General features: G+C 44.8%; 1 protein-coding gene across 3 annotated transcripts in view; it reads left to right on the forward strand.

Annotated features, from left to right (window-relative positions):
• The window catches only part of SLC29A4 (solute carrier family 29 member 4), a 171,453-nt gene that overhangs the window by 124,331 nt on the left and 24,689 nt on the right, over positions 1 to 22,433 (forward strand). For all 3 annotated transcript variants that reach the window (XM_069209982.1, XM_069209983.1, XM_069209984.1), the window contains exon 8: positions 6,425 to 6,554. In XM_069209982.1, the coding sequence (XP_069066083.1) occupies positions 6,425 to 6,554 (130 nt within the window). The remainder of the gene's footprint in view (positions 1 to 6,424; positions 6,555 to 22,433) is intronic.

The raw sequence follows: 22,433 nt of genomic DNA on the forward strand, positions 1-22,433 counted from the left end.
CAGGTAGCACTACTGCAGTACTACAAAATGCAGTTTGCAAATCAGGCCCATTTCTTCGCAAAACTGTGCATGAAACACATCATGTGAACACAATTCTTGTTAATTTGTTTATGACCTAATGCTAATATTAAAGTATAATTACCACAGAATACATAGGAACTTATGGGAGCATAAAAGAACTCACAGGGGTAAAACACAAAAGCATTTTCTGTGAATAGGTGTGTCTTACTTCAGTTTTAATAAGTTGTGACTTCAGTCTTAAGTAAGTCATATGTGAGAAGTTTCACGAGTAATATGTGCTTTCTCATGGCAAAATATTTCATAATTGAGAAGTAACTTATTTGAAAGTTTTGTGAGGGATCTTCTCTTTGTCAATCAGGCTAAAGCATTTTTGAACTCGGGCGACAATGTGTTAACAGAACGACCTCAAGATGGTGTCTGCTGGTCATTGATTTGTAAGCATTAACTTAGTTTAAGCTTGGTTTAAGTTTCTTTCCAAAACTACTGTTTATTGCTACATCAGTAGGACTCTTGGGAACAAATATTATAGCAATATTTGTAATTCTTCCTTTTTTGTTGAGTGTTAAAACGTAGTTGTCTTAACAACACATTGATCATCATGCTTAGTTCCGATTAAAACACTGTCTAAGCGTCCCAGCATCACGTTGGTCCGCATAGAACAAGGATGTTAAAATGCACGTGTCTCATTAGCACTTTGACCTGAATGTGAAATGTACAGCATCTCCTCTACAACATAGTTGCCGACTGACGGATAGTAAATGCAAAGCATACACTGGAGTATAGCTTAAGAAAGAAAGACACGTACTGAGGCTCTATTGACTACTTACTTCTGGAAGGGCTCCATGGCCGAGGTGGAATTAGTCACATCACAGCAGTGTCTCTGAAAGATTGAAAGGTCAGGTGATCACATGAAAGGAGCATCATTGGTCATGATGTAAGCTAGAGTTCCTGAAATGACAAAAGGGCAATCGTTCAGCATCCACAAATAGCTGGTTGAGGTAGGTAGAGACAATTTTATGAGGAGACCACCTCTAGAAGGCTGGAATGAATGGGGCAACAGTTAATCTTAGTTAAGACCTGTGCCTTTTGCAGGGAGGTTGGCATGTGGCATACTCAATCCAATATTAAATTAGTCAGTCAGAAAGGCCAGTGGCACTGGTAAGAAACAGTCACATTTTGGGGTGCAAAGTGTGGCAAGGATCCAGTTAGTTAAAGGACAGTGCCTCTAGAGGCGCAGAACAAACAGGATGCAGCCAGTCACAAATTGAGCAAGGAATGCCAAAAATGTGCCTGATTGGGCCAGAAAAAAGTAAAGTTTTTCGGCGAATGTACTTGTGAGTTGGGAAGGCAGTGGCACAGTCAGTCACGTGCCATGCCTTTAATTATTGACAGGGCTGAAGTGGGCCAGTCATGTATTTAAAAACACAGCATCTTTGAAAGAGAGGCCCGTCAGTGCAGATGGTTCTTGCCAGAGATGGGGTACATTCAGTTGCATATTAAGTTAGTGCTTCTGGAAGGCATGAAAGGTGAAGTCAGTCACATAATAGATCAGTGTCACTAGACTGCGAAGCTGTGGCACAGACAGATGTTGACTATGTGCCTTGGAGACAAGGGTGAAAGATGAGTTTCATGCCAGAATGTTAGACCTCTGCATGGTTCTGCACTGAAGGGAGGGGTTGGACCTTTAACAGAGGGGCTGCTGACTCATGAAGCTGCAGTTCTTGAATATCGTGCTACTGGCCGAAAAGTGCTTTAGCCCTCATCAGGGATAGTAGGCACTCTATAAATACAATTACAATTCTTCATCTTGCAGATCCACTGGATCATGTTATCTTGTCACCCCAGTTACACCAAAAATACAGATGCTCCGTTAGCAATATACTTGTTTGTAACAGGCACAAAGATGTTTGTCTTTGCCACCTTTTGGGATCATAAACATATTTGAAGTTCTCTTTTGATTTCCAAACATTTTCTTCAAAAGGCTAGTGTCTAAGGAGTCTCCTAAAGTATGTCAGTATTTGAATGTCTGGGAAAATGTTACCAGTAAAATTATCTGCACTTTTAAGTGTCTTGATGACCAAGTTTCTTAGGAACTTTCTTACTTTCCACAAATATTTTGGTAGTTTAACAGAGACTGGAAAGAATGTGATTCATCAAGGATGAATTTGTTGGGGTTTATTTAGCTATTTGTAAAATTTCTAGAATAAATACCGCAGACGTTTTGGAACAGTGTATATGTGTGTTACTGTATGCGCTCTTCCGGTTTGTAATCCAAATATTCTCTACAAGTGTTTCTCCACATTTCCAGTAACTTTGTTGTAATCTAAAAAGTGTGTACACTGGCAGTGTGTCCAGCGAAGCCACCCTTTATGAGGAGCTGAATGTTGTTTTCCTGACGAGCGTACACAGCAGTGGTGGCTGCCGAAAAACTAAAGTTATGGTGGGGGGACGGTGGGGGGTGTTTGGGGGGGATAACAACAAAAAGTTTTTTAAAAACCTACCTGCTGCTCCCGCTGCCAGCTGCCTCAGTGCTCCTCCCACCTGGCAGTCACTGGGGCACAAAGCACAGGCTCCCAATCCAGATGCTGCTGTCATACTATACCAAGCATGAGAGCAGCGCCGGTATTGGCCTAAGTTGGCTGATCTGATGCTCGCTCAGGCACAGGGGACCTCTGCCAATTCTCCACCCGCTTGATCAACACAGCTGGGTTGGAGAAATGTAACTGTGCATGTCGGTTTGGCTGTCCTAAGATGGCCGGCCAAACCAGCATGTGTACTTTACAGTGTCCACCACTCCTCCTCCCTGCCACGGCCTTGCCCTGTCCCGCTCTAGATTCCATGGCTGTCAGCCAGTGATAATAAAATGATAATAAAATTGTTTTATTTTCACTTTATTTTTCACTGCCAGACTCTGAGAAGGGGGTAAAAGTAAAAGTGTTGAGACCTCTGAGGGGAAGGATACCATTGTGGACGTTATTATAGTATCTTATAAGAAGTACACATTTGTAAATGAAGGGAAAGGATGACTTTTTTGTCAATTTCCACTTTTAAAGATGAGGAATATGTCATATTTTCCCTCAGGCATTCTAGAGTGAACTTTTGAAATGGGGAAATACCCTGTTTCGTGGAAAAATAGCAAAATACTTTTTATCACTTTTTTGGCAATGCTAGATTCCTTCTGCAATGCTTGATGTTGAGTTGGTGGGAAATGCTCTTACTTTAGCAGGTTCGTGCTGTTGTGGAACATTTAGATTACATCTAATTTACTCTTAAAACAGAAGGAATGTATAGAAGTAAGAGTAGCGAACACCAAATTAAGTTAGTCAACTATTCTCAAAACCTTGTGAATCGACTTCATACAGTTCTCAGTGGAACATAAAGCACTCTTAGTTGCTGTACATTGGGCCTCAAAGAGACTGCAATACCCAGAGTGCATGCATTCAGTATTAAAGAGCATCTAATGCACTCTGGGTGAGATGTATGTTTGTCAGGGATCAAGCATTGCCACTCGGTGCATTTCAGGGAACTTTCAATGCATGTTTCAGATCTGACGGCATCTCAGGCGTTGTATTTCAAAATATGGGAAAGCAAAATATTGTGCTGCCGAAATATTGTTTCTAATATATCCAAAATAAATATATTCATCACACAAGTATCAGGAGAGTAAGTGTAAATAGGTAAGAATAGATTCATAAATCCTAGCTCTAAATATAAGTTTCTTGTAGATATACATTCCCAAATTTCCATCCACCCATTCCCAACTCACTTGCTCTCTATTCTTCACCTAAGCCAACATCTTACTCTGTTTTCTCCTGTGCTCATTAACTCTCAACCTACATCTTCAAGCATTGCTAAAGTCAAACTTATGATCACTCTATCTCCCTTCCTCTAATCTTTCTTGGTTCCTTTTCCCAGCATAATTACTCATCATCTCTAACCCTCTCCTCACTTCCACTCAATCTCATGCACATCTCTCTGCACCATCTCATCTGTCAATTGCATATCCCTCTCCCTTCCCTTTAAGTCCAGTAACGTTTTTAATAGGCCCACTAGAGCAACTGAAAGAATGGTGTGATAGAACGTATTCATAGCGTCTGCTACCACACTGGACAGAGCTGCAACATGAGCTTCAGCATGAACTCTAACACAAATAACAACATGATCTCCACTATAAATTATAACACAGGGTAATGAAAGCTAAAACACCCGCCCCTCTCCTCCTAATGGGGTACCAGCTCCCACACCAAAACCACAGATGTATCCTCAATGGACATAGCTATAGGAATGACTACAAAATAACTTGTAAAACGTCTTTGGAAGAAAACATACAACATCAATTATAGAAAGTGAGTCCAAATTACCCTAAGCAATGCAGCCCTGCCTCCTCAGGGCGGTTGAATTCTTGGCAAGTGTGTGCCCACTAATACCAAACAAACTGTGTCGATCAACAATAATGGGGTTACTGCTCTACAAAGACTTGACCTGTCATCAGCTTTTAACACAGTAGTTTACCAATTGTTAGTTCAAAGACTATATGAACTGGGATAACAGCACACTATTCAGTTGGATAAAATGCTTCCTTAGGAACAGGCCCCAAATTACCTCCATGTCACCAATCAATTCTTTATCCCAGTGATTCTTAACCTTTAGACTTCTTTAGACCCCTACTTAATCATTACTGGAACCCAGGTACCCGCTCTGAATCACTACTGGAACCCAGGGACACCCACTGAGTAATTACTGGATGCCCATGACCCCAACATTTTTAATATCTGAACTGCAAAACATGTAATATATGTAAAATACCGAAACAAGTATTCATCAAACAAATATGCAATAATTAAATAGTTTATTTAATTTGCAAATATAAAATAAATCTAAATTTGAATGGAAATGTCGGAGCTCTTCTAAATTCAATTGAAGTCATGCATCGGTCATAATATATCCTGTTTGATGCACTTGCACTGCTCCCATGAATCAATCTTAGGATACTCCTTTAATATTTAGATTCCAATTTCAAATTCCTTCACATTTACAGAAGAGTTTACATTTTTCAACTGTACATTTTGCCTCTTTATTTATATACACCTTATCAATTTGTTAATATTATTTAATTTTCTAAGCAGTCCAGGGCTGCCGAAGTATCCTTTGTGACCTCCAGGGGTCCCCGGACCACAGGTTAAGATCCACTTCTTTATGCTCCTCAAATTCAGGTTGTGTCCCACAAGACTCAACTATAACACTTTTACTCTTCAACATTTATATAGCTCATTTATGACTGTCAGATAATATGACAACTCAAACAACCCTCTTATGTCAACTTTTCAAGAGTCAGAGAATGCATAGAAAGGCATGGAACAATGGAAGCTGGAGAATAACCTCAAACTCAACTCTTTAAAAAAGGCAAGCTCACCATTGTACCATGGCAAACCTATAACCCCATAACCTCTTGGGCCCCAGAAAAATGGGCAGCCACCTATCACGTCAACTGAAGTGAAAAATCTTGTAGTGATTATGTACTCCAACTTCTCTCCAATCCCAAGCCAACATAGAGATTAGAGGCTCATACTATACAATAAGAATACTTCAATGTGTTTACTCGTACCTTTGACTCAGGATTCCGGTATCTCTGGCTCTAATAATATTAAAGCTGGGCTACGTAAATAGATTCTACATTCGGCTGACTAAAAATAAATTGCCAAGCTACAATAAATACAGAATACTGCTGCCAGACAAGTCCTACACCTAAACAGATAGGACCATATCACCCCTACCCTCAAAGCACTACCCTGTTCCCCAGTTTCCAGACAGATATTCTTCATTGGCGTCTGTGTGGCACATCGGGTGATCTACAAGCTGTGGCCTAGCTTCTTACAACTGAAACTTAGACTATATATTTTAGGAAGAAACCTCAGATAAAGACAGCCCTATTCCTGATAATTCCTACATTCCATAAATCATGCTGAAAAAATAGCGACTTCTTGGTACAGCTGTAAAAATGAAGGAACAAACAGCTAAAGAAAATCAGATCTATCAAAGTTCAGGGGCAATCGAGTTCTGCCCCGCAGAACCCAAGCACTGAAGCCTAGTATGCAAAGTGCTTCAGGACTACAACAAGAGGTATGGAAGCGCAATAGAAATTAAATAATAAAATGCATTGCAGGATAAATAGATGTAGAGTTAAGATCAGTAAATCTATACATACCTACACATACTTATCTGCATGATACGGTGGTAGTTGATATTCGTACACAATATTTTGGCAAGGCAATATGAATTACTCAATAGTCTGGTAGAATACAAATATGAGATTGTTCTCACAATGCTCATAGCTCTTGCATCGTGCAGTATTATTTAACTATCTATTTCCAACATGAAAACATATTTTTATTTCCTTTCACAGGAAAATGGAGGGCATGGAGAATCTCCTATGGGCAGCCTAGGGAACGGTATTGACTTAGCAGGTGGTGGAACGTATGTGAGGTTTGACGTTCCAATACCCCAAATTAAAAAGAACTGGCCTAGCTTCAGAGGTAAGATTTTCTATCTCTCCACTGGTGATATGTCATTTTCAACCTTTGGCATCTCTCCATGCTCTCCCTCTTCCAGCTCACAGGGGGAGACTGGAGCATGTTCTGTGACATAGCAAATGTGCCATTTCTGTGGACTTTATTCACCTCACCTTAGAGGGTATGCTCATACTTGTGTCCAATAATTAAAATGTTTCAGAAAAACGAAGACCTTCAAAACTACTTAGTCAGAATCATGGACCAGGAAAAAAAGATGTTTAGTGGTACCTGTTTTACAAACTGTTTTGCATGAAGAATGTATTCATGATAGATTCGTTCTGGCAAGTGTCTCAAGTGAACCTCTGACACATGAAAGTAGTGTGCTATAGAATGCCTCGAGTACAGCATGGAACCATGAATGCAATGTAGAGTAGAGTGCCTCACGTTGCCAAGGAATACGTCGCCTCCAGGAGGGGCCTGGCCCATGTAAGTGGCATGAAGTGCCTCAAGTGGCTGCCTAATCTGTGACTGCGATGAGGAATACAGTAGGCACATCGGTAGAGAAACAACTTATCATACGGTGCTTCATGATAGGTGTTCTGTTCACATCAAGGTAGGTAAATACCACCTTGCAGATTCAATCAGTGCTGGAAGTACTTAGATAAATTAGTAGTGGATTATAGTGGGGATTCAGATGCATCTGAAAAACATCTTAAGGTATATCCAGGGAGTATCCTTTACTTGTTGGGTACCTTAGATATGTTTAATAATAACACGATTCAGGTGTCAGATGAATATCAAGGATTCATCTATCCTGAAAACCTTGATGTGGACAGATTGCCTGTGAGGAAGCATGTCATAATGCTGTTGAAGTAATGCATCCAAAATCGTTTGAATCCCTGCTGGTTTTGCTAAACACTTTTCAGTAAAAAACCCTAGGCATTGCTTGTGTACAGATCTGGTTTACACATCCTCAAAAAGGGACCTAACTAGTAATAGTTGTGTGGTATTCAGTGACTTAAACCGAAGTACACCCTTTGACAGTGGTCTGGTTGGAGTGCCCGAGTGGTGGTCTGACCAAGTGGTATTGTATGGTCACCTGGAGACAAAACACGAACCCCATGGGACAAACGGAATACGGTGTTTAAAGTGGTGGATTGACCAAGAGATTGGTGTGGTTTACTTTGCCTTGGGTGGCTTCCTGACCTAGGAAAATGGCATGTATATAGTGCCTCAGGAAAAGCACAGACCATGTCTGTGGTGTGGTATGAGTGTTTCGAGTGGTGGCCTGACACAGCAAAAAGAGGAGGTTTACAATACCTTGAGTGAACTGATCATCCATGAGAGGGCTCTAATGTGGAGTTAATTTATATATATATTTTGAGGCAGTTCCTTATAAAGTAATTACTAGCCCAGCCTCCTTTTTCAGTACGCATGTACTGTACATTTCTGTACCTCTGCATTTTCCTCGATAATAACCATGGTGCATGCCATTCTAAATCAACATTCTATTTCTCTGCAACTCTACTTATCCTGAAATCGTATTCTAACTTTCATCAAACGGCCAAACCAAATTAGCAAAAATGAAACATCGAGGAAAGTAAATAAGGAAAGACAGAGAAATAAAAAGTGCATGAACAAACAAAGCTTGAGCAGTGGTGAAACAAAAAAATAAGTACAAGCATTGTCCAAGCCAATTGCTCTGGGTTTAATTTGATAAAGCATCAAGCGTAAGCACATTAAAGATAGATAAAATAGAGAAAAGAATGTCTCTATTCAATGTCCCTTACCTTCAACTCAATCCTGCTTTTGTTCCTATGATAAATAGAGGTTAGGTGGCAAAGAAGTTTTCATTCTTCTTTAGAAAGAAAAGAATGGCTATACCTGCCTTGACACCTGACCTTATTTTGCCAGAGAAGTAAATGGAGGACAATATTTTTGGGAAGGGGACCTTCACCTTGGATAGCCATTTAATTCTAGGAAATTAAAACAAGAGAAAAACTTGTCCTGGCAGTACCAATGAGAAGCCACACTGGTAGTTAGACGAGTAGGTGGCCGGTAGAGGAATGAGGTGCACATAAGGGAAAGGGGCGTGGAGGACCAGAAGCAATTGGCAAATAGGACAACAAAGACACACTGGCAAAGGGGAGAGGCTGTAGAGTGCCAGTGGGGATTGGTAGATAGGCCTGTAGTTTTAAAAGAGTACCGCATGTAGATGAATTCAGATACTGCATTAGAGCCAGAATGACATACTTTAACAGCCAATAACAACAGGTGAGAGAGAAATTCTTCTCTTGGATGAACCAAGATGTGATTGGTAAAGATTCAAGCCAAAGAGGACTGAAATAATGAAAGACAAGAGAGAGAGGCAGAGACAGAGCGACAAAGACAGCAGAAGACCTTTAGTATTCCAATCCAAACAAGGTCAAATATACTCCAGCCACCCTCATGGGTATGGCAAGCGAGCCACACGGAACCACTTTGCTGCCCTATTCTTGTATACATTCATCATAAAAGGGTGTCCACAGAAAGATAGATTTTTTATAGATCTATATATATATACATATATATATGTTCGGTGGCATGTGTAGCTGCAGATACACATGCTGTGCACATCCCGCCATCTGGTGTTGGGCTCGGAGTGTTACAAGTTGTTTTTCTTCGAAGAAGTCTTTTCGAGTCACGAGATCGAGGGACTCCTCCCATTTCGGCTCCATTGCGCATGGGCGTCGACTCCATCTTAGATTGTTTTTTTTCCACCATCGGGTTCGGACGTGTTCCTTTTCGCTCCGTGTTTCGGGTCGGAAAGTTAGTTAGAATCTCGGAAAAATTGTCGGTATTGTTTACGTTCGGTATCGGGTTAGTTATAACAGATTGACACCGACTTTTGAAGAGCTCCGGTGGCCCTTCGGGGTTTTTTCGATCCCCCCGTCGGGGCCTGGTCGGCCCGGCCACGTGTCTCTTCAAGGCTGATGGAACGGACCCCATTCCGCTTCTGCCCAAAATGCCATAGCAAGTATCCATATACAGATCAGCATCTGGTCTGTAACTTGTGTCTGTCACCAGAGCACAAGGAGGATACCTGTGAAGCCTGTCGAGCGTTTCGGTCGAGGAAGACATTAAGAGACCGAAGAGCAAGAAGACTGCAGATGGCGTCGGCGCCGACAGGACAAGGGCATTTCCAGGAGGAAGAAGAAAGCTTTTCCATCCATGAATCGGACTCGGACAAGCTCGATCCCGAAGAAACGCCGAAAACCGTGAGTAAGACGTCGAAACATAAAACTCACGAGAAGACAACAAAAGGCCAGGGGACGCCACCGCCAACAGGCCATGGCTTAACCCGAAAAATAGGTGACTGATCATCGGCACCGAAAAAGGGCACGCTGGTGGCGAAGTCATCCGACTCCGGTCGAGATACCGCCACACAGCAATCTCGGGCTCGAGATAGTGGCTCCGAGCAGGTTCGGCACGAGACAGCGGCACCGAAATGAGTCGGCACCGAGAGACCACGACGCCGAAAAAAAAAAAGGTTTCGTCGGAACCGAACAAAGTAGCCGAAAAGGTTTCGATACAGAAACATCCGGCTTCGGAACCGAAATCAAGTTCCTACACAGAGGAACAAGGACTGTCCTCACAAATGAAAAAACATACATTTGGACAGGAATTAGAGGCAATGGAGCTGGACTACACCCAAAGACGGCTCCACATCCAAAAAGAAACGGGAAAGATCAGCACTCTCCCTCCTATTAGGATGAAACGCAAACTTGCCTTCCAGGAGAAAGACAAGCAGCCACAGGCAAAGGTGGCTAAACAAGTAACCCCGCCACCATCTCCACAATGCTCTCCGCAACCATCACCGGTAGCCACTCCACCTATGATGCAATCCCCGACCCACACAGGGATGAGTCAAGATGACCCTGACGCATGGGACCTTTATGATGCACCAGTGTCAGATAATAGTCCTGACTGTTATCCAGCTAGACCGTCGCCACCAGAAGATAGTACAGCCTACGCACAAGTGGTGTCGAGGGCAGCGGCATTTCATAATGTCAGCCTACATGCAGAGCCCATTGAAGACGACTTCCTATTTAATACACTGTCGTCCATACACAGCCAGTACCAGAGTCTTCCCATGCTACCTGGGATGCTCAAACACGCCAAACAAGTGTTTCAGGAGCCTGTAAAAGGAAGGACCATTACTCCAAGAGTGGAGAAAAAATATAAACCGCCACCAACAGACCCCGTGTACATCACACAACAGCTAACACCGGACTCAGTTGTGGTAGGGGCAGCTCGCAAAAGAGCAAACTCACATACTTCAGGAGATGCACCACCTCCAGATAAAGAAAGTCGCAAATTCGACGCAGCAGGCAAAAGGGTGGCGGCACATGCAGCAAACCAGTGGCGTATTGCAAATTCACAGGCTTTGTTGGCCAGATATGATAGGGCTCATTGGGACGAAATGCAACATTTGCCCAAGGAGTTCCACAAAAGAGCACAGCAAGTAGTTGAAGAAGGACAGAGTATCTCCAACAATCAGATACGGTCAGCTATGGATGCTGCAGACACAGCTGCTAGAACTGTCAACACAGCAGTGACAATAAGGAGACATGCATGGCTGCGTGCATCAGGATTTAAACCAGAAATACAGCAAGCTGTGCTCAATATGCCATTTAACAGACAGCAGTTGTTTGGGCCGGAGGTGGACACTGCTATCGAAAATCTTAAGAAGGACACTGACACGGCCAAAGCCATGGGCGCACTCTACTCCCCACAGAGCAGAGGCACATTTAGAAAAACACAGTTTCGAGGGGGGTTTCGAGGGCAAAGCACAGAACCCACGACCTCACAAACAAGGCCCACTTATCAGAGCCAATATCTGCGTGGAAGTTTTCGGGGACAATATAGAGGGGGACAGTTCCAAAAAAATAGAGGAAAGTTCCAAAGTCCCAAAACTCCTCAAAATAAGCAGTGACTTACAAGTCACACATCCCCAACACATAACACCTGTGGGGGGGAGACTAAGCAAGTTTTACAAACATTGGGAGGAAATAACAACAGATACTTGGGTCCTGGCAATTATCCAGCATGGTTATTGCATAGAATTTCTCAAATTCCCTCCAAACGTCCCACCGAAAACACACAATGGGGGTCATTCTGAGTCTGGCGGGCGGCGGAGGCCGCCCGCCAGACTTCCCCCCTCCAAAATACCGCTCCGCGGTCGAAAGACCGCTGAAGGTATTTTGGCTTTTGCACTGGGCTGGCGGGCGACCGCCAAAAGGCCGCCCACCAGCCCAGTGCAAAAAACCCTTCCCACGAGGACGCCGGCTCAGAATTGAGCCGGCGGAGTGGGAAGGTGCGACGGGTGCAGTTGCACCCGTCGCGAATTTCAGTGTCTGCAAAGCAGACACTGAAATTCTTTTTGGGGCCCTCTAACGGGGGCCCCTGCAGTGCCCATGCCATTGGCATGGGCACTGCAGGGGCCCCCAGGGGCCCCGCGACACCCCATACCGCCATCCTGTTCCTGGCGGGAGAACCGCCAGGAACAGGATGGCGGTATGGGGTGTCAGAATCCCCATGGCGGCGCAGCAAGCTGCGCCGCCATGGAGGTTTCAATAGGGCAGCGGAAAACCGGCGGGAGACCGCCGGTTTTCCCTTTCTGACCGCAGCCAAACCGCCGCGGTCAGAATGCCCTGCGGGGCACCGCCAGCCTGTTGGCGGTGCTCCCGCCGACCGGACCGCCGGGGTCAGAATCACCCCCAATATGTCAAAACAACCTATAGATCTTCTAGGACTAGAAGTTCAGGCGTTGCTACAAAAAGAAGCAATAGAATTAGTACCAAACCAACAGAAAGGAACAGGAGTTTACTCTCTGTACTTTCTCATACCCAAAAAAGACAAGAGTCTGAGACCTATATTAGATCTCAGAACATTAAATACCTACATCAAATCAGATCACTTTCACATGGTGACATTACAAAACGTAATCCCACTGCTCAAACAACAAGACTACATGATAACACTAGACCTAAAGGATGCATATTTCCATATACTGATACATCCTTCACACAGAAAGTACTTAAGGTTTGTATTCCAAGGAGTACACTACCAATTCAAGGTGTTGCCGTTCGGAATAACAACTGCGCCAAGAGTTTTTACAAAATGCCTAGCAGTCATAGCTGCACATATCAGAAGGCAGCAAATACATGTGTTCCCGTACCTAGACGATTGGTTAATCAAAACAAACACGCTAGAACGGTGTTCACAACACACAAAGTATGTCATACAAACCCTCCACAAACTAGGTTTCTCAATCAACTACACAAAGTCACACCTTCTGCCACGTCAAACACAGCAATACTTAGGAGCGACAATCAACACAGCAAAAGGGATTGCCACGCCAAGCCCACAAAGGGTTCAGGCATTTCACAATGTAATACAGGCCATGTATCCAAATCAAAAAATACAAGTCAAAAAGGTAATGAAACTCCTAGGCATGATGTCCTCATGCATAGCCATTGTCCCAAACGCAAGGTTGCACATGCGGCCCTTACAACAGTGCCTAGCATCACAGTGGTCACAGGCACAGGGTCAAATTCTAGATCTGGTGTTGGTAGACCGCCAAACATACACCTCGCTTCAATGGTGGAACAGTATAAATTTAAACCAGGGGCGGCCTTTCCAAGACCCAGTGCCACAATACGTAATAACAACAGATGCCTCCATGATAGGGTGGGGAGCACACCTCAATCAGTACAGCATCCAAGGACAACGGGACACTCACCAAAAACACTTTCACATAAATCACTTAGAACTATTGGCAGTATTTCTAGCGCTGAAAGCATTTCAACCCATAATAAGCTACAAACACATCCTTGTCAAAACAGACAACATGACAACGATGTATTACCTAAACAAACAGGGAGGCACACACTCAACACAGTTGTGTCTCCTGGCACAGAAAATATGGCATTGGGCGATTCACAACCACATTCGCCTAATAGCACAATTTATTCCAGGAATTCAGAACCAGCTAGCGGACAATCTTTCTCGGGATCACCAACAGATCCACGAATGGGAGATTCACCCCCAAATACTGAATACTTACTTCCAAAGTTGGGGAACACCACAAATAGATCTATTTGCAACAAAGGAAAACGCAAAATGCCAAAACTTCGCATCCAGGTACCCACAAGATCAGTCTCAGGGCAATGCGTTATGGATGAGTTGGTCAGGAATATTTGCTTACGCTTTTCCCCCTCTCCCACTCCTTCCATATCTAGTAAACAAGCTGAGTCAAAACAAACTCAAACTCATACTAATAGCACCAACATGGGCAAGGCAACCTTGGTACACAACACTACTAGACCTCTCAGTAGTGCCTCATGTCAAGCTACCAAACATACCAGATCTGTTAACGCAACACAAACAACAGATCAGGCACCCAAATCCAGCATTGCTGAATCTAGCAATCTGGCTCCTGAAGTCCTAGAGTTCGGACATTTAGACCTTACACAGGAATGTATGGAGGTCATAAAACAAGCTAGGAAACCTACCACTAGATATTGCTATGCAAATAAGTGGAAAAGATTTGTATATTACTGCCACAACAATCAAATTCAACCCTTACACGCATCTGCCAAAGACATCGTAGGATACTTACATTTGCAAAAATCAAAGCTAGCTTTCTCTTCCATTAAAATACATCTTACAGCAATTTCAGCTTACCTGCAAATTACGCACTCAACTTCTCTATTTAGAATACCAGTCATAAAAGCATTTATGGAAGGTCTAAAGAGAATTATACCACCAAGAACACCACCAGTTCCTTCATGGAACCTTAACATTGTCTTAACACGACTCATGGGTCCACCTTTTGAGCCCATGCACTCTTGTGAAATGCAATACTTAACATGGAAAGTTGCATTTTTAATTGCCATCACATCTTTAAGAAGAGTAAGTGAGATTCAAGCATTTACCATACAAGAACCATTTATTCAGATACACAAGCATAAAGTAGTTCTACGAACAAATCCTAAATTTTTACCAAAAGTCATATCACCGTTCCACTTAAATCAAACTGTAGAATTACCAGTGTTCTTCCCACAGCCAGACTCTGTAGCGGAAAGAGCACTACATACATTGGACATCAAAAGAGCGTTAATGTACTACATTGACAGAACAAAACTAATTCGCAAAACAAAACAATTATTTATTGCTTTCCAAAAACCTCATACAGGAAATCCAATTTCTAAGCAAGGCATTGCTAGATGGATAGTTAAGTGCATTCAAACCTGTTATCTTAAAGCTAAAAGAGAACTGCCTATTACACCAAGGGCACACTCAACTAGAAAGAAAGGTGCTACCATGGCCTTTCTAGGAAATATTCCAATGACAGAAATATGTAAGGCAGCTACATGGTCTACGCCGTATACATTTACCAAACACTACTGTGTAGACGTGCTAACAACACAGCAAGCCACAGTAGGCCAAGCAGTACTACGAACATTGTTTCAGACAACTTCAACTCCTACAGGCTGAACCACCGCTTTTGGGGAGATAACTGCTTACTAGTCTATGCACAGCATGTGTATCTGCAGCTACACATGCCACCTAACGGAAAATGTCACTTACCCAGTGTACATCTGTTCGTGGCATTAGTCGCTGCAGATTCACATGCGCCCACCCGCCTCCCCGGGAGCCTGTAGCCGTTTAGAAGTTGATCTTGAACATCTGTATATTTGTAAATATATATATTACTTTAAACTACATTATGTACATACGTATTCACTCCATTGCGTGGGCACTATTACTAGCATATACAACTCCTACCTCACCCTCTGCGGGGGAAAACAATCTAAGATGGAGTCGACGCCCATGCACAATGGAGCCGAAATGGGAGGAGTCCCTCGATCTCGTGACTCGAAAAGACTTCTTCGAAGAAAAACAACTTGTAACACTCCGAGCCCAACACCAGATGGCGGGATGTGCACAGCATGTGAATCTGCAGCGACTAATGCCACGAACAGATGTACACTGGGTAAGTGACATTTTCCATATATGCCGGACCCCTGACTTGTGGAAGCCAGAGTGGCACCCGGCATAAACAATATGTAGAAATCCAAAAGGAGGAAAACATGCACTGTCGGTGTGTCTAAGTTTTATTAGGCATACAAAAAATGTCCAGCCCCTGCAACACGTTTCAGCATAACTGCCTTGCTCACGCAATTTTGTGAAGCAATTGCTTCACAAAATGTTCCCAAAAAATTTGCCAGTCACGTCAGCTGCTGTTTGTAATGTTTCAGGGTGATCTGTCAAGCGGGGGCCGAGAAAAAGGGGGGTTCCCAAAACACTTTTTCCCCATTCATTTTCCCATAGGAATTTGGAACAGCGACAGAGCAGAAACCAGAAATGTGGCAGAAAACTCGGGCCTGGTCCGGAAAGTGACCTTTTTGTGATTTGGTGTAAACCCTTTCAGTAGTTTTAGAGAAATTAATGAAAATCCAAATTTGTATATATAGAGACACGAAGGATTGGCGACCCCTTCCGATCTCGTGCTGAGATCTGATTGGTTGCCAACTCTTCACAAGGAAGTGTTGGCAGCCATGTTAGGAGTCAGCTTCAGCCAAATCCCAGAAAAAAGGTAAAAATGACAAAAAAAGAGGTCCGGGTATGGACACCCTGACCCTTTAGCTCTGGTGGTGGAGTCCTAAAGGGAACCCTAGTGCTAAAAAAGCACTTTTAAAAAAGAATGTTGATGCAAATTTGTGATAGGCTAGCACATTTGCAGCAAAAACCGAAGTACAGGCCCCTGCACTTCTTAATACCTAAGCCCCCGGGTGGGCCAAGTCCCTGAGGCATTGATATTTGTAATGCAGAAGGACCAGGTGCCCCCCCCACAGCTCCAGGGACCACCACCTCCTTGAGGCTAAAAACATAATGGCCCTCATTCTGACCCTGGCGGTTTGAAACCGCCAGGGCAGAGGGCCGCGGAAGCACCGCCAACAGGCTGGCGGTGCTTCATGGGCAATTCTGACCGCGGCGGTAAAGCCGCGGTCAGAAAAGGGCAACCGGCGGTTTCCCGACGGTTTACCCCTGGCCCAGGGAATCCTCAATGGCGGCGCTGCTTGCAGCGCCGCCATTGGGATTCCGACCCCCTTCCCGCCAGCCTGTTCCTGGCGGTTTACACCGCCATTAAGAGGCTGGCGGGAACGGGTGTCGTGGGGCCCCCTAACAGGGCCCCATAATGATTTTCAGTGTCTGCTTTGCAGACACTGAAAATCGCGACGGGTGCAACTGCACCCGTCGCACCCCTGCAAATCCGCCGGCTTCCTCTTTGCAGGGGCTTTCCCGCTGGGCCGGCGAGCGATCTTCTTGAGATCGCCCGCCGGCCCAGCGGGAAAGTTGGAATCACCGCTGCGGTCATTTGACCGCAGTGCGGTGTTTGGCCGGTTTCCGCCCGGGGGGCGGTGCCCGCCGCCCGCCGGGGTCGGAATGACCCCCAATGTGTTTGTGGGCCACCTGTCCCCCTGCAGTCCTTGGGACCGCCACCTTCCCAGGGCACTAAACAAATATGATGCACAGGGGGCTGCCTGCAGCCTCAGGGACCACCACCTCCCTAGGGCTTAAATGTTTTTCATGCGGGGGACACATGATTCCCCCCCGCAGCCCCGGGGGACCGCCAGCTACCCAGGGCTTAAATATAATTTCATGCGGGGCTACGCAGCCCCACACCCGGAGCCCAGGGGACCACCACCTTCCCAGGGCAAAGTGTAAAAAATAGAAAGGTGGGTAAATTTCGGACCCCTAGGCCCTGGGGACCACCATCTCCCTGGGGCTATTTTTCTGGGGGGAGCCACATGATCCCCCTCAAGGAGCCACAAATGGCCCTGGGGACCGCCATCTCCCAGGGCTGGCTCCTGCTATGTCCCGGGGTGCCCACCCCTGGAACATAGCTGTTTGCTGTGGCTTAGCAGCAAGCAAACACTCTACTCCATTGAAGGAAGCAGAGATGCGGTTAGGCACACAGAGGAAACTTCTCTCACAGAGAGGGAGCATCTTTGCTCTGTGACTGCAATGCTAGCTCCCGCAGGAGACAGGAAGCTTGCTGGGATCGTGGAGGCCTTCGAGCTCCCCCCACGGTCCCCAACATTAAGACTGGGAGCCCTCAGGCACATGGCCAGGCCCCAGGTTATGGGGTCCTGTAACCAAGATCGGCCCTTGGGAGGGGGGCCACGCAGCCCCTCTCCACCTACAAAATAAAATAATTGGACCAGGGCCTGAGGATGGGTTCCCCAGGGCAAAGATCAGCCTAGGGAGGGGGGGGGGGGTCCCCTAAGGCAACAAAACGAAATGAAGCCAGGTCTCAGGGAATGGGGTCCCCGGACCTGAGATTTGCGTGTGAAGGGGGGGCCGCCTGGCTCCCCTCCCCACAAAACAATTAAATGTTTAGGTCAGGCCCTAGGGGTTGGGATCCCTGGGGCTGAGATGGGCTGGGGGGTTGGCCATGCAGCCCCCCTCTCCCCAAAAACAATTAAATATTTACACTGGGCCCAGGGGATGGCGTCCCCAGGGCCAATATCAGCCTGAGGAGGGGGGCCATGCAGGGTTAATTTGTTGTAGGGGTTGGCCACAGGGACTGGCTGAAAGCCGTGCACAGGGACAACTGTTTCCATGGGGAGCAGGGTCAAGACTGAGTTTTATAGGGCAAGGTCCAAACTGGGGTGTTGTGGTGGGTAAAAAGAGATGGATTAAACTCAGATCTTTATGACTTGGGGTGAATGTTTGCATTGTTCAGCATTCCGTCCATCATCTGTTCTTTTTGCCTTTGTCTCCCTACGTGCGGAGGGTATGCCTAGACAATGGGCCCCATGCTCACTGCACAACTGGAGTCCTGCTAACCTGGCTGATGAGGGGTGATACCCCAAAACCGGTCCCAGGGTGCTTGTTTCTGATCTAGGGAGGGCCTGGTCTAACAGTTCGGGCTGAACTGTTCCCAAGGGGAGCAGGGTCAAGACTGATTTGCAAATGGCTGGGTCCAAACTAGGATGGCCTGGTGGGCAAAACAGTGATGGATTAAACCCAGATCTTTTTGACTGGGGGTGAATGTTTGCATTGTTCATAATTCTGTCCATCATCTGTTCTTTTTGGCTTTTTCTCTCTACCTGATAAGGGTAGGCCCAGATGTTGGTCCCCAGCTCATTGTGCCACTGGATTCAAGATAACATGGCTGATGAGGGGTCATACTCTGAAACCAGTCCCAGGATGCTTGTTTCCAGTCCAGGGAAGACATAGCCTGGCAGTTTGGGCTGGACTGTTCCCATGGGGAGCAGGGTCAAGACTGATAAGCATATGGCTGGGTCCAAACTGGGGTGGAGTGGTGTGTAAAAAAAACAAAGGATTAAACCCAGGTCTTTATAACTGAGGTGAATGTTTGCATTGTTCAGCATTCCATCCATCTGTTCTTTCTGCCACTTTCTATAAGTGGCACTTCTAAAATAGTAATGATAAATCTGACTTTACCAGTAAAGAGGATTTATTATTACCATTCCAGTTGTACTAAACATGATTCAGCTACTCCTCTCAGATCTGGAATTACAGCTTCAAGATATTATAACTAATTCCCAGTGCTGACCTATGAAAGGGGCAGGTCTCACAATAATAAAAAATGACTTTGGGGAGCTTTCATTACCAGGAAAATTGAACTTAAAAGTATATGCCCTGCCTTTTGCTTGCATAGCACCCTGCTCTCTGGGATACCAAGGGACTACCTTAGGGATGACATTTGAAAGAAAAGGGGAGTTCTGGGCTTGGCAAGAGGGTTTAAATGTCAAGTTAGGGTGGCAGTGGACTGCAAACACAGGCTCTGCAGTTGCAGGCCTGAGATGTTTACAGGGCTACTTGTGTGGGTGGCACAACTAATGCTAGAGGTCCACTAGAAGCATTTAATTTATAGGCCCTGGGTTTATGGTATACCACGTTACACTGGACGTATAGGTACATTAAATATGCCAGTTGTCAATACACCAATGTTACAATGTTTTAGGTGAGAAGCACATGCATTTAAGCACTGTTTAGCAGTGTTAAGGTGCTCGGAGTCCTAAGGCCAACAAAAAGTCACAGCAAGAAAACAGAAAGTAAAGGTAAAAAGTCTATAGTAATACCCTAACAAAGTAAGTTTTTTTAAAGAGCGACTTACAGAGAAAATGGGTGGGGGAGAGGGAGAGGTGGCCCTGAAAGGGGCTCATCTGCAGCAAAACAATGAGTCCCTTTCCCTCCCCCCTAAATCACACTACATCTGATGGGGGTAGCATAATGCACTTTCTGTCATACTAGGAAAGCATTTCACCAGATCATTTTGCATTGGGAAGGGAAGTACCACAATTTTTACACACTCCCAACATCCCACCCTGTCAATGTTAGAAGTTCAAAACATGTGGGAAGGGAGCACATAGCCTGACAAATCAGCACACATTTTGCCCAAATGCACTGTGGTAAATGTCATAAGTTCAGACCAGACCACTTTCATCTTCTGGAGAAGGAGGTACAGGGGCTCTTAGTAGAAGGTGCCATAGAACTCATGTTTGTACTCCAAAGCGGTAAACAAAAAAAAGGTGTACTCCTCTACTTTCTGATTCTCAAAAATGATTGCTCACTCAAGCTGATCCTCGACATCCAACCATTGAACAAGTTCATCTTCTCCTAAAACCTTCACATGGTTACATTACAACAGCAGCAGCAAACAACAATGCCTAGCAGTCATTCAGCTACCAGTGTCTTACTGCACAAACTAGGGTTTACCGTCAATGTGAAAAAGTTGCATATACACCTCTAACAGATTTAGCCCTTCCTAGGATCAGTCCTCAGTGTGGAGCCTGGCAAAGCATACTCAATCAACAGAGGATGATGGAATTCTAACAGTTGCTGCATCTTTTTAAAACATACTGTCCCACCACGCTCCACACTGTAATAAAACTGTAGGGAATGATGGCTTCTTGCACAGTAATTGTCCCACATACTAGGTCACATATGCACCCATTACAAGTGTGCCTGTCAAGCGAGCAGAAGAGGATTAGGAGGATCTAGTGTTGGTAACAACCAGGATCCAGCACAGTCCCTGAGGGTGGAACAGCAATAAGTTGTTGCTCACCAGGGCCTTTCCAGGCACTCATCTGTCGGTCTACATCACTACAGATGCATCTCTTCTTGAGTGGATGGGCACACCTGCACCAAATGGTAATTCAAGGCACTTGGGCTCTGCCGCACCAGAATCATCACATCAACTACCTGAAACTTCTAGCCATCACGTCAGCTCTCAGGGTATTTCTTTCACTCCTCGGGGGAAAGCAGTACTAATAAGAACAAACAACAAGATGCTCATGTTTTACATCCAGACGCATGAGGTTCCACTTCCATCAGCTCTCTCAACTGGCACAGGAGATCTGGTTTTAGGCATTGCTTAATTTGAAAATAAAAAGATGCCGGTGCCCAAAGCCCTTCTCTTAAACACACGGCCGCTGCAATTAAATGTGTGAACATGGAATACTGAGGCAGCTTAATCCTGAAGCCATCTCGCGTCTCTTCGAGCCATATAAGGCCACTCCCTGCCCCTTCTGCTCACTCTTGCAGCTTTCTACTTTCTTCCTTTGTGACTCTTTTTCGTTTTTTCCTTCATCTGTTTTTTCCATTTGTGTCTTTTGCTCACAGCAAAGGCTTGAGGCAGAAGAATAAGCCCCGGCCCTCAAAAAATAAGTGCTGGTGCTCAGCACCGGAAACAACAAGCACAAATTAAGCACTGGTTTTAGGAAACTCACCATATAACTCACCAGTTAGAAGAGAATCTACTGGGGCTGGAGAACAATTTTTCGAACCTGCTCAGTGGGAAGCATCAGCAGGTTCATTACTGGGAGCTCCTCCCACAAGTCCCCCACAAGTACTTCCAACACTGGGGGACTCGGATAATAGATCTGTTTGCTACTCACAGAAATGCAACATGCCCAAAATGCTACCTCAAATCCACAATCCATGGTCAATGCTCTATGGAGGAACTGCTTAGGGTTATTTGCCTATGCTTTGCCACTTCCTCCCCACATCGTATATGTGGTGATAAAGACAAGTGTCCCTGACACTAATCCTAGTTGTACTAACCTGGGAAAGAAAGCCCTGGTATTGTATGCTCCTCTATATGTCATTTAGTACTCATGAGAAACTCCCAATCAGGCATCTGGGTCTCCTCAGACATGCAGATCACAAACAGCTACATTTTGCAATTTGGCACCTGAGTTTTTAGAGTTTGGTTATCTTAACCTCCCACAGGAATACATGGCTGTTTAACAAGAAGTCAGAAAACTCACTACTCATACCTGTTTCTCAGCTAAGTAGAAAAGGGGCCATACACTACTGTATTTCTAATCTGTTGGACTTCTTTACGGTCCCTTTGTAGAAGATTGTTCCCTATCTTCTATTTATTTTACAAGGCAGGCCTAGCTTACATTTCTATATACCTACACCTATCTACAGATGCAGCATATCTCCAAAACAGAGAGTATTCATCTATTTGAGGCTCTTTGTCATTAAAGCTTTCTTAGGTGGTTTAAAGAGGGTAACACCTCTTACAACTGAGCTGAACCTGGTCCTCACATGACGTATAGCTCTTCCTTTTGAGCCTCTCCACTTGCAACCACCCCACTCAAATGTGTTAGGAAGCTTCAACCTTTTATGATACAGGAAGCATTCATAAGGAACATAAAGACAGGGTGGTTCTTTGTATTAACCCTAAACTTCTGCCTAACGCTGTCTTACCATTTCACATCAACAAATTTTTGAGCTATCTATTTTTCCCACAGATAGAGTTAGTAGCTCAAATTCTGTCCCAAGAATTATCCATCCTCACAAGATAAGGCT

Source organism: Pleurodeles waltl, chromosome 10 (genome assembly GCF_031143425.1).
Source record: "Pleurodeles waltl isolate 20211129_DDA chromosome 10, aPleWal1.hap1.20221129, whole genome shotgun sequence".
NCBI classification, from domain to species: domain Eukaryota; kingdom Metazoa; phylum Chordata; class Amphibia; order Caudata; family Salamandridae; genus Pleurodeles; species Pleurodeles waltl.